Source organism: Brachypodium distachyon, chromosome 4 (genome assembly GCF_000005505.3).
Source record: "Brachypodium distachyon strain Bd21 chromosome 4, Brachypodium_distachyon_v3.0, whole genome shotgun sequence".
NCBI lineage: Eukaryota > Viridiplantae > Streptophyta > Magnoliopsida > Poales > Poaceae > Brachypodium > Brachypodium distachyon.
Window position 1 is genome coordinate 33,367,243 of NC_016134.3, and position 17,695 is coordinate 33,384,937.

Below are 17,695 nucleotides of genomic sequence, written 5' to 3' on the forward strand. Positions count from 1 at the left end.
TGGGACCGTCGGTATCGTTCCGGTATTCTTAAGCTAGGCTTTGTCTTTCACATACCGGTTGAATTTAAATAAAGGTAATGTATTTTTAATCTATAAACTAGTGCCTTTCAACACTCAGACAAAAAAAAAATGATACTGAAATCTTGGAACCGCTCCTTAGATTACTGCAAGGTGATCCTGGATGGCGTCGTAGTGGTTTCCTCATATGTGACAATACAGTAAGCAGTAAGTGTATCCAACAAAACTCTACAAAAAGTTGACAAAACGAAGAAAATGCAATAACTAGAGTCTAGAGGTGCACCTGCTTCCAGGTGATTTTTGTTTTCCTGATGTTGAAAAATTGAAAACACAAAGCATGTCAATATTCTAATCTTCTATGTGCATGTAAAATATCATGCAAAATAGAACAGCTGTGATCAAACCAAATTTCCTAACAAACCAGCAGAAACATGGAGCGCACCCCTTTGCGGTGACGCCTGTCTGTGGAGTCGTTGACAGCGTTCCAGGCTGAGGTGAGGCCATAACCTTTTGTCCTGAGTGAACAAACTGATCGATCTGGTTCCAGGAGCACGGGCTGAGGTTTTGATTGTTGAAATCTTCACAAAGACGTCGAGTGTACAAAGTGCACCCAAATCCGCAATCAGGTGAAATATCGTTTGGCTTGGCACTATTATCAGAAGAGAGGGTTTTCTGTAAAACACTGCAATCCTTTTAAATTCTGATAGAGGATACCCATGGCACATTGGTGCCATCATTTCTGAGGGAATTGACTTCTTGTTTCTTCATTTTTCTGTACTGCCCTGGAGCTTGTAACGAACTTGCACCTGAACTTTCCAACTGCAATGCTACTCTCATACTCTGATTGATGGGTTCCACATGAAAACAAAGCGAGGATTTCGCCATGTTTATCTGTAATCTGGTGGTCAGCAACTTGGCTGTTTAATCCCAGAGAAGAAATTGCACTTTTGGAAAACAAGGAAAAAAGGACAGGAGATGGCATACCTTTTATCAGATAATTCGATGCCTGGCTCATGGTTGTATTTGCATCATTGCATGTGACTTGTTTCCTCATGTGAGCATGAGTACATTGTTACTGTTATATATTAGGGTGAGTGGTACCCACAGAAACAGAAAACAGTCAAAAGACAAATACAAACATAAAAGAGATGTGTTCCAAACTCTCAAGCCTTTATGTATTATCAATATCAGAAGTAAACCAAATAGCTCGCTCTTGTCCTCTATTAAACTGGATAAGTTGCATCTACATGGGACTTTTAGCAATAGTATAGTACAGCCGGTACAAGAATAAACTCTAGTAAATGTACCAGTTTAGGCAAGTGCCTACAGAACATAGTAGTATTATTCCAGGCCCTATTATTCTAATGGCATCCACAAGCCTTCTTCCCTGCTTGTATTTTGCCAAGTTTTGATGTTCACAACGCATACATTTGGCGTGATAACACTTGTACATAGGGCAGAATATGAAGGAAAAAAACTATTCCCTCCGTTCCATAATTCTTGTCTCAAATTTGCTCAAAATTGGATGTATCTATTCTTAAAAAGCGTCTAGATACATGTAATATTTTGACAAGAATTATGGAACAGAGAAAGTAACCTTTTCTTTTCTGTGTGGACCAAGAAACATTAGTCGATTTAATCAACCGTTTCTTGCAGCTCATCTATCAAAATACAACATTAACTGTTGTAACATCTAATACATCGGTAACTCTTTCCATCCTTTGGTAGTTTGTTTTTCCATGTGAACCTTTTGATTTGACAGAATATATTGGAAAACTTGAAATTATGTTAGCATAAATTTGCACATAGGTTCCACAGATCCATCCAAGCACACACTGAACCGAACAAAATCTCCGGCTTGAGAACACAAACAGAGCCGACCTGCTCCTCGCTACTTGCATCGCTGATAGCAGCTCGGTCAGTTACCATGATACATTTCAGATAATATCTTCTTGTAACTCGATAGCACTGAATAATTGATCATGCACCATGCAGATCAATCAGAAATTCATCCTCAATCAGCAATGCAACAACTCTTCATGTAATGTAGGCCCATGAAATGTACCATTCTTTTGGCAGGGTTATTCTGACTGCCATGGCAAAATGTCTCCACAATTGCTTTTCACATCAGGTATACTGGAGCTCAACAGAGAAAATCTAACCTTGAATCATCCTCTTGAGTCTTGAGTATTCGAAAGCCATACTAGGTAACAGTAAAACAAAGTGGTTAGACACTTGTATCCTAAACTGACATGTTCTGCTGTTGACAAATTATCGGGAGTTATACCTTGCTGTACAAATTTCTTGCAACTGGCATGCGCCTCACAAACTTGTCCACAGATACTTGCTCAATCTCAAGGTTTCCATAATATGAGATAGGAAATGTACTATATGTAGATTCTCCCACCCTCCCATCACATCACTCACGCGTGAAATGCGAGCTCAAATGCAGGAAGTCGCTAACAAGCATATTTTTAGCAGTGCTTGGCCTAGAAGCTGGGCTGGATGGCCAGATCCAATCGTCACAATGCTTACTTTGTTTGCATCCTGCATTCCATGATTGTTTTGTTGCCACTGCAGTTTCTTTCAGGAATATTTCCCACTACACTCTACTCCACAATCACCAGTAATCACCACATGAACAAGAACCATCTCTAAAGTGATGAAAGCGGTTAGAATCCCGGAGTATAATTAACCTGCCCTCAATTGCAGAGATATACTTGAAAGCATTGTGACAATCTCCACATACTCTGAGGTTTTTTATTACTCGAATAGGTCTCCCGAGAGGAATATTTAGAATACCATAAGCAACAGCAAGTTTCTCGCTATGATACTTTAGCATGTGCTCCTTCTCTTCCTCCTCCACATCATGCAAAACCATTCCTGTAGCTGATACGTACCCAGCTTTCTTCATCCTCATGTCAAGGTCCTCCAGGAAAGCATATATCTTTTCCTTCTCAGGGTGCACACAGTCACCAACTGAGAAAGTGTGGACTTTGTTTTGTACTTCAATCCAACTGAATCCAGGCACTTTTTTCACACCGCGTTCCTCCATCATAATTCTCATCTCCCCCACGTCACGCCATTTACCAGAAGATGCATATATATTTGAAAGCAAGACATACATGCCAGCATTTTCAGGCTCCAACTCAAATATTTTCTCAGCTGCCCTCCTGCCTAGTTCAGAATTGCGGTGGATCCTACTTGCACCAAGCAATGCACCCCACATGGTAGCGTCTGGCTCAAATGGCATGTCCTTCATAAGATTCTGTGCTTCATCCAATCGTCCAGCTCGCCCAAGCAGGTCTATCATACAAGTGTAATGTTCAGGCTTTGCTGTCACACCAAAATCTCGGTGCATCGAATGAAAGTATGAAATGCCTTTCTCGACCAAACCAGAATGACTACATGCTGCAAGTACGCCAACCTACAAGTCGAAATCAAACAGAAGAGTATAAGCTGGCATGGAATAAGTGTCTGTTCATTGCTCTTACTAAACTAGGCCAACTCACTGATGAGTACTCCTGTAAATGATTTATCAAAAGCAAGTGAATTTGATATTGATCTAACAAAGATTAACTAGTAAGAAGAATCTACAGGGTATAAGCTGAAGTGTCATTATCGAAGCATTGATTTATTAGCAGCACTATTTGCACATAAAGCAACTTTGACAACAAAGTCTTCAAATACAAAGTTCAAGGAAGGATATCCTTACAAGAGTAATATTATCCGGTTTGGTGGATGTTGTCCTCATTGTATCAAACACCTCAAGTGCATCTTTGCCAAAACCGTGACGTGCATAACCTGCAATCACAGTGTTCCATGAAACTGCATCCCTCTCTTCCATCTCCTCAAATGCATTGCGAGCATCCTCCGTGTTCCCGCATTTGAAGTACATAGCTAATAGCGCATTACCAACAAACCAGCCCAACCCATACCCAGCTTTAATCAGTTTCCCGTGTAGCTGCATTCCACACTCAAGTGCAGCAATGTCAGCACATGTGCTCAGCACACACGCGAATGCTGACCTATTCACCCACTCACCACACCGCCCCATTTTGATGAACAGTTGTAGGGTTTCCTCACTCAAACCACCCTGTGAGTATGCAGCCAACATTGCAGCCCATGAGACTGCATCTTTCTGTGGCATCCCATCAAAAACTGCCCTTGCCTCATCCAACATCCCTGCCTGGGCATACCCTGTCAACATTGTGTTCCATGATGCCACATTCCTGCAGGGCATCATGTCAAACAGCTCCTTTGCTTTCTCCATCATCCTTCTCTGGACATATGCTGCCACCATTGCGTTCCACGACACTGGGTTCCTCTCAGGCATGGCATCAAACACCATCCGGGCATCCTCCAGCATTCCATTTTGTGCATACCCTGACACGACTGCAGTCCATGTGAATACATCTCGCACAGGTGCCACATCGAACAGACGTCTAGCCTCCACCATATATCCTCCCCTCGCATAACCTGACACCATAGTATTCCAAGAAACGACATCCCTTTGTGGCATCCTATCAAAAAGCTCTCGTGCTTCTACCATCCTACCTAACTGCACATACCCAGCCATCAAGGCGTTCCAAGAGATGGCATCCCACTCTGTCCTTGAATTAAACAACTCCCTGGCTTCTTGAATCCGTCCATTCCGGACATATGCAGCAAGCATGCCGTTCCATGAAACAGCATCCTTGTCAGGGGCAAGATCAAAGTATTTCCGTGCAAGAGATACAAGTCCACGGTTGGCATGAGACGAGATCATGACGTTGTACGACACTGAGTCCTTCACGGGCATTTCGTCGAACAGGCTACGCGCGTCAGTGAGGGACGACGAGATCGCCAAGGCATGGAGGAGAGTGTTGTATGAGAAGGTGTCCGGGCGTGGTATGGAGCGGAATAGGGATAGAGCGACCGGGAGGCGTCCGTTGGAGGCGTAGCCGGCGAGCATGGCGTTGTAGGTGGATGTGGAGCGGCGGGACATGGCGTCAAATAGGTGCTCGGCCTCGCCGACGCGGCCGGCGCGCATGTGGGCCGTGATGGCCTTGTTGCGCCGGATCACATCCGCGTCGAGCTTTCCGGAGCAGCCCTCTACGGCGGCTGGGAGCCGGTGGCTTTTCTGCCGCGCGGCGGCTAGGAGAGGGCGGGAAGGGAGCATCTGTTTGTTTTCTAAAGTGCAATTGTGCGTCTCGCGGAGCAATGTATATAGATCGCGTCACAGATGCATTCCATATTTCCATGTCCCTCTTTTTCGAGCTTTCGAAATGGCATGCTTCCTTGTAAATTTTCGGCAGATTAAATTTAGAAAGAGCATTATTTTAGAAAAATACAAAAGAGTTTATATTAGGGATGCTACTTTCAAACTAGCCGAATAATAAAGGAGCCATTCTCTTTTATCGACATAAATGTTTGTTTTTTTACCCATACCATGCTAACATGCGTCAACTTAAAATCGGTTTGGCATTACTCTAACTCCCAACTTGAAAATTGAAGTGTGAGGAACGGTGTCGAACACTTCAAATCTTGATATGTGAAAAAGTAGAGAGGAGCGGGCTGTCGGCCTTTTTTTTCTTTCTGCGGAGCAGCATTTTATGAACTTCAAACGCGCAGCCTCCTCGCTCCAACTTCACAAACTACCCCGATGCCACCCAACCATCTCAGATATGTTTGCACTTTCCTTTCTCTCCTCTGCCGTCTTCCTCCATCGTCTCTTTGTCGAAATCACATCGAAGGCGCAACTCTCCGTCCGAATGCCCCTCTCCATCGCCGGAATTGCCCATCGCCATAGCTCATCGTCATTGGAATCGCCTTCTTTTAGCAGCTCACCCCAGTGAACTTAGAACTGAAGTGGGCTAACGAACCGTTCAAGAAATCCTGATTTTATAGCTCGGAGCTAGATTTGGTTACCACCTGAATGATTTTATCAAAGTATCTGAGGTGTAAATTTTGGGCACAATTCTAGCAAGATTTTAGGAAAACATGCTAAAATATTAAATAAAGTTTCAACAATATTAAACAAATTTCGTACATGAAAAATATATTAAAATGGGGGAAATATCCAGTGAAAACGCACGTCTGATGAAAACCTGAAAACTATGGACGTTAGCCATCGGATTGACAATGTACGCCCCAGATCGATCGTGGGAATCGAACCAAGAATTTAAACGTAATTTTACGGAACACCCCTTGCAGTTTCTGCCCCTTATAGCGACTAGGATGTGGAAAAAATAATTCATCCATACTCTTCTAAAAAAAGTTATCTTCTTATTGTCCATGTTCCTATATGTCTTTCTTCATGTGAGATACGAAGGCTAAACATCATTGGTGTTTGCCCATTATCAGTGGAAGCTTCTTTGCCTTCCTTTCAGTTTGTCTTTCAACCATAATATTTTGTTCTTTAAATGCCGAAAATGCTCCCACTTTCAACCACGTTCAATCAATCAAAGCAAAAAAAAAAAGATCCATGTGCCTACTATAGATTATTTAAGATCCGAAGGATAGTTTCTGGGAGGAGGGGCTAGCATAGAGGACGGTGGCGATAGATCTCAGGTGGACAAGCTCATGTGCGACATATGAGGAGGACGACATGTGATGGATCTTGGGGCCAGTTACAACTCGGACTAGTAGACGATGAAGACGAAGGGGCAATGCTAGCGACAGGGCTGCCAGTGGAGGAGGGCGGTAGATCTTGGGGCAGTGTCAGCTCGCGCTAACGAAGATAAACGATGATGTGGCGTGGTAAGCAGCAGCTCAAAATGGCTGCCGGAGGAAGCTTGAGATGGAGAAACTTGGACGGCGGTTGCTGGAGCTCTGGGAAGAGCAAAACCGACGATAATTGGGTGGGTGATGACAACTCTACACGTACACAGCAGCGGATCGGGGGGATTTTTTTTGACAAGAAAAGAGAAGATATGCACTTGTGAGAAAAAAGTGGAGGCACCAGAGAATCGGTGAGGTAACCCTAATGCAGTTGGCTTACACGTAGGGATGCACGAAGGGAGGAGGGTGATGTGGAGAAAGTATCCTCAGCAAGTCTTTTCTACGGCTGTTACTCGTCTTCCGTGTCACCACTTCTCTCCTTCTATCATTTTTTTCTAACTTTTTTGATAAGTGCCGTACCCATTCTATTCCTGAATATAAAAAGTTCTAACTTTGTCTTATGTTAAACTTCTTACAATTTGACCAAGTTTATAAGAAGGTTTACAAACATCTAAAACTCGATCTAGATTAGTTACATCAAATACGTCATGATATACTATATCTTTATACTCCATCCATCCCGAATTAACTAACGTGGATTTGTATAAGTTCCACGTCAGTTAATTCGGGACAGAGAGAGTAGTATATTTATTCAATTTTGTATAAGTTACCCCCTCTAGCCGGAATTAGTTGTCGCTGATTTAGTATCTGAGACAAGTAATATGGATCAGAGGAAGTAGTATATTTTTCCACCAACTTAGCCAATATTTAACAAGTTTGATTTAGCATAAAGTTAAAACATCTCATATTTACTAATGGAGGTCATATCTGTTTATTCTGCAAGAAATTGATACTTTTCTTCTTCTATTTTCTCATTTTCATTTTAGTAAACATATGGCATGTGGAATCAAGTAACGGTTGATTTATAAATAAATTTTTAGATATTGATTTATAACTTTTTTTAGAAGAAGATATTGATTTATAACTATTGGAGACGTTAGCAACTTCGATCTCCTTTCGCGCGGCTCGGAAGTGGACTTTTGAGACTCCTGGGCTGTAGACTTTTACTTGGAAACGACGCCCGCATGGCCCAGAAAGCCCAAAGCCCAGCAATATCTCTTCCGTCGGCCAAGAGCGGCGAGCGCGTCTGCTCGGAGTGCTGAGACGGCGATGGGCGGCGCCGCCGTTGCCGTGCTCTCCGCCACTCGACGACGCTCTACCTTGATTTCCTCCTTGATCTCTCGTCCCGCGCGCGGCCTCCACGAGGCCACAGCTGCGGCGGGGGAGGAGAAGGCGAGGACGCGTCGGCGGAGGAGGAGCAGTAGCAGCCGCCTTCTTGGATCGGACTTCGCTGACACCTGGGACCAAGCATCGCGCGAGGCGGCAAGGCCGCCTCCCCCGCCTGCTGCTGGAGGTGAGCGGGGCTTACGGGCTTGGTAATTTCTGGTCAAATGCGTGGTCTTTCTTAGCGTGCGCTTCTTGTATTTGGATTAGTGATTTGGGACTCGGGAGTAGTACATGCTGTACAAAGGCACAAAGCATTGATCTTACCAGTATTAGTTGTATGAACTGTAACAACGCATTTCAGGTTCTTTGATACAGTGAAATCGTTTGCGGTCAGTTCCTGTGATTGGTCAGAATCCATGTCCAAATCCTGTAGTACTGTTTCTAATAATCGAGAGCAAGTTTTGAGCTCTGCATCCTGAAAGTGGAAGCAGTGTCAGATCAAAATGGGCATTAAATAGAATGCGCTTTTGAGGTCCTTCAATACTTCACCTCTCCTATACTAGTATTAGAAGCTTCAATTTGGTTATTGCAACTTGCAAGAAGCCATGCTGTGTAAAGTAGTGTGTTGTTTGCTGCTTCTGTATTGCTCTGTCTGGTTGGTGAAATAGTGCAGGCAGATTTCAACGTTTAGCACCTTTCATGATAGGGGTTCGCTTTCACATCCATGAAAAAAGGTGACGACTTCATGGCTGTTTAGCGAAAAAGCTACCTCATCTCATTATTGTTTAGCATCTTGGGATAATGATTTATTGTTGTGAGTTTTTACTTTTGTTGTTCTCGTAGTTGGTTATGAGCCCATGGCAACCATTATCGATGGCAAGTCCATTGCGGAGGACATAAGGTTACAGATTGCTGAAGAAGTCTGTCAAATGAAAAATGCAGTTGGACATGTTCCTGGCCTTGCTGTCGTATTGGTAGGAAATAGAAGGGACTCTGAGTCCTATGTGAGATTCAAAGTTAAGGGTTGTGAGGAAGTCGGAATAAAATCTCTGTTGGCGGAGTTGCCTGGGAACTGCACAGAAGACGAGGTGGTGGATTCAGTGTCAAGATTCAATGAAGATCCATCCGTTCATGGCATCCTTGTTCAGCTACCACTACCACAAGTAATGTATTATACTTTTCTGGCTGCCTCTCTAAAAGAGCACATATTTTAGTTCGTAGATTGATATCATGAAAACCATTTCATCTACCAAGACTAGAGAATTTTTTTGAGAACTGAATAATACAGTACATTCTTTTTTCATGATAGTAGACATGCTACTTCAGTTGTATATTTATTTTTTAGTTTCCATTTTCAATGTATGTCTCATCAAGATTCAGCTTACTTTATTTCCAAGATTGCTGTTATAATGCGTCACCAATTTTTCTATCTTATGTGATGATTTTGTATTAATCAGCATATGGATGAGGAAAAGATTCTGAGCGCCATTAGCCTAGAGAAGGATGTTGATGGTTTTCATCCCTTAAATGTTGGAAATCTCGCCCTCAGAAGCCGGAAACCTTTGTTTATTTCCTGTGCTGCAAAGGCTTGCCTTGAGTTATTGCTCCAATCTGGGATTGATCTCATGGGAAAGCATATCACTGTTATTGGGAGAAGCAAAGTTGTTGGATTACCCACTTCCTTACTTTTACAGGTAAAGTTGTACTGATCAGTGATTATCTTGCAGCTTTAACTGCATTATTATATGATGACTGTATTTTTACATCATTTTCTTTCCACAGAGACATCATGCCACAGTAAGTGTTATCCATGCCTTCACAGAAAATCCAGAGGAGATTACTTGTGAATCGGACATTGTGATCTCAGCTGCCGGAGTAGCGAACCTTGTAAGGGGAAGCTGGTTAAAAAAAGGTGCAGTTGTGATTGATGTTGGCACAAATCCAGTCGAGGTAAATCCAGATGGTTATTCTGCTTTTTTCTCAAGAAGAAGCTTGATTTATAATGTTGCAGTATCACTGCTGTTTTATGTTCATCATATCTACTTAATGTAGTACTATCTAATTTAATCAAGTGAAGGCTGCTTTAGTTGGGTAGTGAATATGGTTGCAAATTTGTCTTACTGATTTTGGTTTCTTGTTAGTCTAGGTTGAAGTTACTCATTGGTGCAAAACATCATAAATTCTAAATTCTACATCTTAATTCACTAATGGTTGTAGGCACTTTAAATAAAGTATTAATAATCATCACCTTTCCTAGTGCATCATACATGTTTTGTTGCAAACTAGTGAGGTGTCTCGCGCAATTGTGCATGAACTGCCTATTATGCTATTTGTAAAAAATAAAAGATTACAATTGGATTTACTTATTATATATATATATATTTATATATATATAGTTCAAAATTTAGAAAAGCAATGGACGGTCTATTGATGTTATATCACACTGTACTTCAATTCTGTGTACTTATTTAACTATATATAACTGATCGGGTCGAGAACAGACGACCAAACGGGCAGTCGTAGTCCAAATCTTAATTCCAGTGACGGAATATCACAAATAATTGATCAATCGCTTCAAGTATTGTGTATTGTCCTCACTTCAATTTTGCATGCACACTGAACTGGCAGTCAGATTAAAGAAAAGCCACAGGTCGGTCGAATTTTAACTCCGCGTATAGATGTTTATGTTTTGTTTTCACGGGATTTCGCAGCCCGTCTCTTTTTCTGTTTAGCTAACATCATGATGATTATGATGAAAGAGAAGTGCTGACCTGAGGATAATTTATCAGTGTGTTCCAAATGATCCGGCAACAAAAGTTGAACACTGAAGCATCGGCAGTGGGTGCTAACAATGCACGCTATTTGTCACGACAATTTCCTCTGAGTATAGTCACCGTCGATCTCTAGTACCTCTGCTATCTTCAGCCCAACATGACAACCATAAATTTGCGAGAACATTGATTTGGTTGATATAGGACAGAGACACATACTAATGTAGTACTCCCTCCGTCCCTAAATCTAAGAAGTCCTAGCTTTGTCCTAAGTCAAACTTTTTAAAGTTTGACCAAGTTTATAGAAAAATATATCAACCTCTAGAATATCATATAAATATACTATGAAAAATATATATCATGATGGATTTCGTACAACAAATTTAGAGCCGTAAATGTTGGTACACTTTTCTATAAACTTGGTCAAAGTTTACTAAGTTTGGCATAGGACAAACTTAGGACTTCTTACATTTAGAAATGGAGGGAGTGATATATATAATTCAAGAAGAGCAGCTTCTCTGTTGTACACAAACCAAGCGACTTCCTGGTAGGTCATTTCGTGAACATACCCAAATTGCAGAAATCCTGGTAGGACATCTTGTGTGCAGTTAGGCAAAACGAACTAAATTAGCCTCTTGATGAAGCTTGATCTCATGTGCTGGCCGTTTTCACGCTTTGCTTTCTATGTGTGCCTTTGCTCACTGGCGACAACTCATGCCTCCTGAAGCTGGGTTTTCCCCATGACCATCCGCCTGGACCTGCGAGATTGAATGGAGAAAGATAGAGAGCGCTAGACAGCGAGAAGGGAGGACTGATCTCCTCCAGTGATGGAAGGTAGTGGCGGAGCTAGGATTTCCTCCGGTGATGGAAGGTAGTGGCGGAGCCAGGATTTCAAAGGTGGGTATGCAAAGTTTTTTTCTCGACAAAGAACTAGTTTACGAGAGAGGCAGGTGTACCAATGGAGGTGAGGCGGCGGCATGCGTATACATGATGGACTGACAATATTGGTCGTATTGGATTCCGGCTCAATGCATCAGCTGCATTCATATTTAGCTGAAGTTGTAGCACTAGCGTAAGCACATGATCGAGTGGCTACACATAAATTTGAAAAATCATGATCAAATTCTCACCGATAGTGAAAATTAATCATATGCAAGGCGGTGTCCTAAAAGTAAGCCACATTGCCACGTGAAGGATGGTAAGACATTGATGAGCCACGTGCACAAATATAATTAAGCCCGGATGTTTGTTTTTTGTGGGATTTCTAGCATGTCTATCTTTTTTCTGGTTAACATGTCAGTGCTTTTAATAATATATAATAGATGGGTATGACGTGAGCAGCTGTGGGCACCAAGGTGTCTCCCTTTTCTGTAATCATGCATATTTCTTCCTGCCTAGCCCTAATTAACCAGTTCTGGGATCTTTTTCAGGATCCAGCAAGTGATTACGGCTACCGATTAACTGGAGATGTTTGCTTCGAAGAAGCAGTGAGAGTAGCCTCTGCTATAACTCCAGTCCCGGGTGGAGTGGGACCGATGACCATTGCAATGCTTCTTGCCAATACACTTGACTCAGCAAAACGAGTTTATGGCTTGAGTGACTGAACGCACTGAACCTCGTCGCACTCGAAGAAGCAGTGAGAGTAGCTTCTGCTACCTTGTCGCGCTTCTGCTTTGTAAATTGGTTTGTCTTCGGCAGTTCTCCTTTTCTTCTGCCCCATCGCTCTCAGGTTAAGCTAGATGAGAGCTCGGATGTAATATTTCCTTTTCCTCGACAAAAAAAAAAAGGATGCTTAGTGATGCCTATACTTTTGAATAAATGTATCTTGTTTGGGGATCATATGATAGCTCAGTTTCTAGCATACTACCGAGATCCAACACATAGAAATCATGTAGAAACAGACATGGTTATTTGGTTTCTTAATGTAGTGACATTTGGCCTTAGCACAGTCCTGATATGCAATTTTGATTGGTTTGGTGCCAAGAGATACCATTCCAATTTTTTTGCTCATTGACCAAAATTTGGATTTGTTTCGTTTGGATGATTGCCAAGTATTTCTATCTCAGTATGTTTAGTACAATTTGTTGGTCAAAGTTGGCCAACTCATGGGCTAGCAAAGACATAACCAATTATTTGGCTAGTCAAATTTTTGGTATGGCAAATTTCGGCTTAAACCAAACATATGAAATCTATGAAATCGTGATATCATTCAATATTCCTGCAGATAATGGTAGCCAAGTATAGAAGATTTTGATTGCATTTAGCCAGGGACCCAGGGTCCATTTTATGCCAAGTCGTTAATTGATCAATGATAAATAAGCAGGTGTCGAGAAATGATTTTACAGGTGAACTAGAGACCTAATGATCATAATTAAGTAATGGAAGCACACTGTTGTTTGCACTGTGCTTTGAACAAATAACTCTCTTCAAACAGGCCCATAAAGACCAAGTGTAATTGGTAGACGACCGAATTTGTGAGGCGTACTGCATGCATTAAGGTTTCATGGTTCAATACTTTCGTACACTGAAGGTGGGCATCCAGAAAAACGAACGAGCAGAAAAGAATAAGATGACAACAGCACTTCATAGCCTGTTTCTCCACGACAAAAGCTAGATATATGATATTTTTTTTCTTATCTTTGTTATTTTCGTTTCATTCGATGTTGTCCTTCGTAACTCTATTTGCACATCTTGCAGGACTGAGCAGATCTTACAAGTAGCAGACCAACCGGGAGAATGAAAATGAGAGCTGAATTTTCATTTACGTATAAAAATAAAATAGTACTCCGTACATCTAATGCCATAGTGTAAGCTGAATGAAGTACATTGGGGAATGGCACATGTTTACATTGCCAGAACGGTAAAAAAGAGAGGCCCTTCTACAACATATCTGCCGCAGTGTGTCACATTGCAGATTGCACCGATGAACTTCAGATTAGTTCAATTTTCTGCTCTGCCACCCAAGATTGTGTCGGACCCAGTTGCACTGTTTCAATCTACATGATGGAGTTGGCCATATCATTAATCAAATTGTGCAATTATGGACTGTACGTATGCATGATTCATTTAGGACCATGGACAGTAGAAAAATGCTACTCCCTCCATCCAACAAAGGATGTCTCAAGTTTGTCAAAATTTGGATGTATCTAGACATGACTTAGTGTATAGATGCATTCAAATTTTGTCAAAGTTGAGACATCCTTTGTTGGACGGAGGGAGTAATAAAAATGTATGTGCATTTATCGACTTATGTTAGTTGTCCTACCTTGGCATTTTCGACACAGACAAAATCTTTGTAACATGCCTCCATCTGCAAGTGAGGATTCCACAACACTGCATCTGACCAACTGCATTAAAAAGGAGAACTACAATTTAATCATGCAATCTTACAATGTTGAAAAGGGATGCACTCTTTTACAGACCAATTAAGCCTACTTTTCATTTGAGATGGCAATTTTGTCACCCAATCCATTGTCCAGGATAAGCTCGCTGGGCGCGCCGAGGTAAACACAGTCGACAAATCCTGGAAAAGTCACTTCATCCCTGCATCGTATTAAGCGGCTCAGAAGCATGTCTACATATTTACTCCATGCTCAGCAGCTTACACTAGGATGTGTTGCTTTAATGTGTGCATATATGTTCTAAGATCAACAACTAAATCAATTCAATATATTAGGAAAAGAAAAATAAGAGTTGCAATAGCACAGAGTGCATACACCATACAAAGAAAATATGACACTGAATGCATGTAGTGTTTTGCTACCATTCTTTTGGTCCACAAATGAGGTGAACTTTTTTGGAAGTTCTTGGAAAAATGTGGGACCTTAGGAATGTGTTGTGAACTTGTAGTGTGGAGATTTCTATAAAAGCCTAAGCAACTAAGAATGGATTAGCTGACTAGCTCAAACTGACCTTTCTTCTTTGCCCTCCAGAGGATTTTTAGGGTCAGGATCCTTATTGAGGGTCTTGCTACCTTTGAGACCTTTCACTGAAACACCAGCAATGGAAGCCTGTACAACAAAGTTGATGTGATTCATGTGAAAGTAAACATACAGAGAATTGAGCAAGCAAAAATTAATTTTGTATCATCGACAAAGGTGTGACTTACACTGAAGTACGTGTGGAGAGCTGAGTTGAATGAGAAAGGTTTATCATCTGTATTTGTTATTTTCAGGGTTGTTGACAGGCTTGTAGAGTGCAATGCAACCTACAAAATAATTAAAGAATTGCAGATTCATTTGCTGCAAAGGGCAAGAGTGAAATTTCTACTGTGATATCTGGCAGGATTGTGCAGATAGAGTGCATTAAGCACATAGTACTATAAAAGGGCTTAACCTTGTATGATGCTTGGAAACTAAAATCCCACATTGAACGGCTGTAAGAGTCATCTTTGAGTTCCAAAGTTACAGCTGGATCTCCTTCATTAACTTCTGAATCAGTGACAGACCAATTCACGTTCCTTGCAAACCCATGCTGTAAAAAAGTGCAATTTGTCTTGATTAGTACAAACTAATATGTTGCATGAATGTTTCATTGCAGTTGATGGTGATGTGCATGAACATCATGGAAATGAATTGCTCGCTACATAGCTATACAACAATGGCTTGATTTGAGAGCCACTCAGTCGGCTAGAGGCGCATGTGCTCGCTGCCCACCTGCTTTGAGGCTTGAACTCTGCAGGGTGCTCATGTTGTTCTTTGGGGATTTTTTTTCGCCAGTAGGCCCTATTGCCTACAGGTCGTGTTGTACAATGGCTAGAGATGTCTAATCCTACATAGAAGTCAGGGATGTATGATACCTGCAGGAGTGCAGGTAATTGATTTCGACTAACTGAGATCCATTACTTGATTTATTACTAGACATGTTTCATATCTGAATGTGACAGGTAACAATAAATTTGCTAATATCCACTCAGTGGAAGGAAACTCTTGAAGTCTTATGCTATTATCAGTTTTTGATGTTTGCATGGCGTGCAACAGAAAATTGGCTTCACAAACCTGCTGCATGGGGCCAGGGCCAAACTGGGGGAAGCAATGTGGGATTCCACCACTGCTTTCAGAAAAAGGAAATGGTTAGATATTAATTAAACTCCTAATGCTCTATACAATTGGTCTTGATGCCAAATTGCCGACCTGATGGGTTTCTGACCGTTAAACACAGCATCTGGTCTGACAAAGAGCAGGTCCTTTCCATTGGGGACCTTCCAAGACGTGACACATGCTCCAAATAGATAAATTTCAGCCTCACTTCATGCATGAAATGAGCACACAATTAGCTGTTGCAAAAGATGGAAAACCAATTATGTACTTTAGTTGCAGTAGTGGAACAACTCTACGAACAATCCAACTTTAACACTGTACCTCAGCAGGCGCTTTACTTATGAAAATGATTGTGCCATATTTTAACACAATATCATGCTGGCCCTGCTATTATGTAATGTAATCCACCGCCGTTTATTGATACAATATCTTGATTTTAGTCTTCACCGTGGATATCGACACACCAGAAACAATTATACAGTGAATATTTTTTTCCCGAATTGAGTATTATGTTACCTGTGCTGCATTATTGCCTTGCTTACCAACATAAACTACAAGTTCCCCAAGAATCACACAAAATCCATATAAACTCGTTGTCAAAGACACCTGAAATTGAAACCCCCAAATCAAGCAAAATCAGAATTACCTCCCATGCGGGGATTTGAGGATGATCTTCGGTAGCCCGCCGTTGCCCTCGGAGACCGCCACGCCCGGGGCGTACACCTTCTGCCCCACGCTGGCCATGGCCACCACCCCAAATCGCCTGCATCCACCCGGCCAAAACCAAAAAACCCCACCGAGGGTCAGTCCTTGCACGCTCGTAGGAATCGAATGCAGACAAGCTGGTGCGGGTAGGAACTGCTCTGGTGCCTGGTACCTGGAGCGGCGAGATGAACTGGAGGGGGAGCATGAGGCGGCGAAGGCAGGAGAGACCGCGAGCGTGCAGGAAGCCGCCATTTCTGTTTGGCCCCTCGGAGAGGCTGAGGCTTCTTCGGTGGTGTTCTGTCTGGTTTTAGCGCGGCGATTGTCTCGGATCTTCTCTTGCGTCGAACGCTCTGCTAGAATGTGTGTTCGGACGACACTGCAGAGTCCTTGTCTCGGCATAAAAATTGACCTACAGTCTGGTGCACAGAGGATCCTTGCTTCTTAGCCCTGGGGGTGCTTTGTGGCCTTCGAGGCAGCACAAAATGCACCTGTCCCTTGCCAACAACTTTATTCCTGGATATGCCTTTTGAGCGACTGAAAGGCAAGAGGAGGATATCTCAATGATTCAATTTTGTGGCAAGTAAGCATTACGGCTCATTATGTTTATGGGTATGTTTTGTTGGTGATTAACTTTGCACATTTGATTTAGTCTTGCCACAATATTGCATACATGTATTCGGTTCATTTTTCATTGTCACACTTGTGACAGCCACGCTCTACATGACTCATATGTCAAATCTTTGATTTATTTTTTTTGACCGGGGAAAACAGCTGGACTGTGATTTGTATTAATCACGCAAAAAGGGTTGCATAGTTACATATGTACAACAAGGAAGGGATTCGCTCCTCAAAAGGAAAATTACAAAGTGAACACAAAACAAGCTAGCTGTGTATTTTGCGAGTCCTTAGCAAATCTAAAATTAAGAAGCTCTAGGTCAGCCTTAAGCCGGCGCTTCCAATAACGCTTAGAGGGGGCGATGTTCTCAAAAATCTTGGCGTTTCTCTCCTTCCAGACCCCCCAACTACCAAGCATAAAAATCTCCCAAAAGAGCCCATGATTCCACCGCCTTTTAGCCGAGTCGATGTTGTGGATGATGCTGGAATTTTGGTCCCAGGTAATGCCAATCTCAGCCCAGCAATCTTGTGCAAAGCGGCATCCAAAGAACAAGTGTTCCAATGTTTCGGGGGGGGGGGGGGGGGCTGGGTGGCAAAGTGCACATAGCCAGGTGTCTC

General features: G+C 42.1%; 3 protein-coding genes across 4 annotated transcripts; 1 reads left to right on the top strand and 2 right to left on the bottom strand.

Annotated features, from left to right (window-relative positions):
- Positions 1 to 1,176: 1,176 nt before the first annotated feature.
- On the bottom strand, positions 1,177 to 5,210 carry LOC104585084 (pentatricopeptide repeat-containing protein At4g02750). 2 transcript variants are annotated; one of them, XR_001407797.2, is made up of 3 exons: positions 3,734 to 5,210; positions 2,306 to 3,445; positions 1,177 to 2,221 (listed from the first exon to the last, which is right to left on the bottom strand). XR_001407797.2 is itself a non-coding variant. In XM_010241035.3 (2 exons), exons 1-2 carry the CDS (start codon positions 5,177 to 5,179, stop codon positions 2,639 to 2,641), a joined length of 2,253 nt encoding a protein of 750 aa, XP_010239337.1. In that variant the 5' UTR covers positions 5,180 to 5,210; the 3' UTR covers positions 1,177 to 2,638. The 2 variants fall into 2 exon arrangements, 1 of the variants encoding a protein (XP_010239337.1); XM_010241035.3 differs by having other exon boundaries at positions 1,177 to 3,445.
- Positions 5,211 to 7,807: 2,597 nt separating this feature from the next.
- On the top strand, positions 7,808 to 12,680 carry LOC100823925 (bifunctional protein FolD 1, mitochondrial). The gene is made up of 5 exons (XM_003577945.4): positions 7,808 to 8,134; positions 8,791 to 9,110; positions 9,405 to 9,641; positions 9,730 to 9,897; positions 12,149 to 12,680. The coding sequence occupies exons 1-5, from the start codon at positions 7,891 to 7,893 to the stop codon at positions 12,320 to 12,322; spliced, it is 1,143 nt and encodes a 380-aa protein (XP_003577993.1). The 5' UTR covers positions 7,808 to 7,890; the 3' UTR covers positions 12,323 to 12,680.
- Positions 12,681 to 13,452: 772 nt separating this feature from the next.
- On the bottom strand, positions 13,453 to 16,796 carry LOC100824234 (putative glucose-6-phosphate 1-epimerase). Its single transcript, XM_003577946.4, has 10 exons — positions 16,635 to 16,796; positions 16,404 to 16,520; positions 15,851 to 15,964; positions 15,716 to 15,767; positions 15,054 to 15,191; positions 14,827 to 14,925; positions 14,631 to 14,728; positions 14,154 to 14,261; positions 13,984 to 14,065; positions 13,453 to 13,714 (listed from the first exon to the last, which is right to left on the bottom strand). Exons 1-10 carry the CDS (start codon positions 16,712 to 16,714, stop codon positions 13,649 to 13,651), a joined length of 954 nt encoding a protein of 317 aa, XP_003577994.1. The 5' UTR covers positions 16,715 to 16,796; the 3' UTR covers positions 13,453 to 13,648.
- Between the last annotated feature and the right edge of the window lie 899 nt (positions 16,797 to 17,695).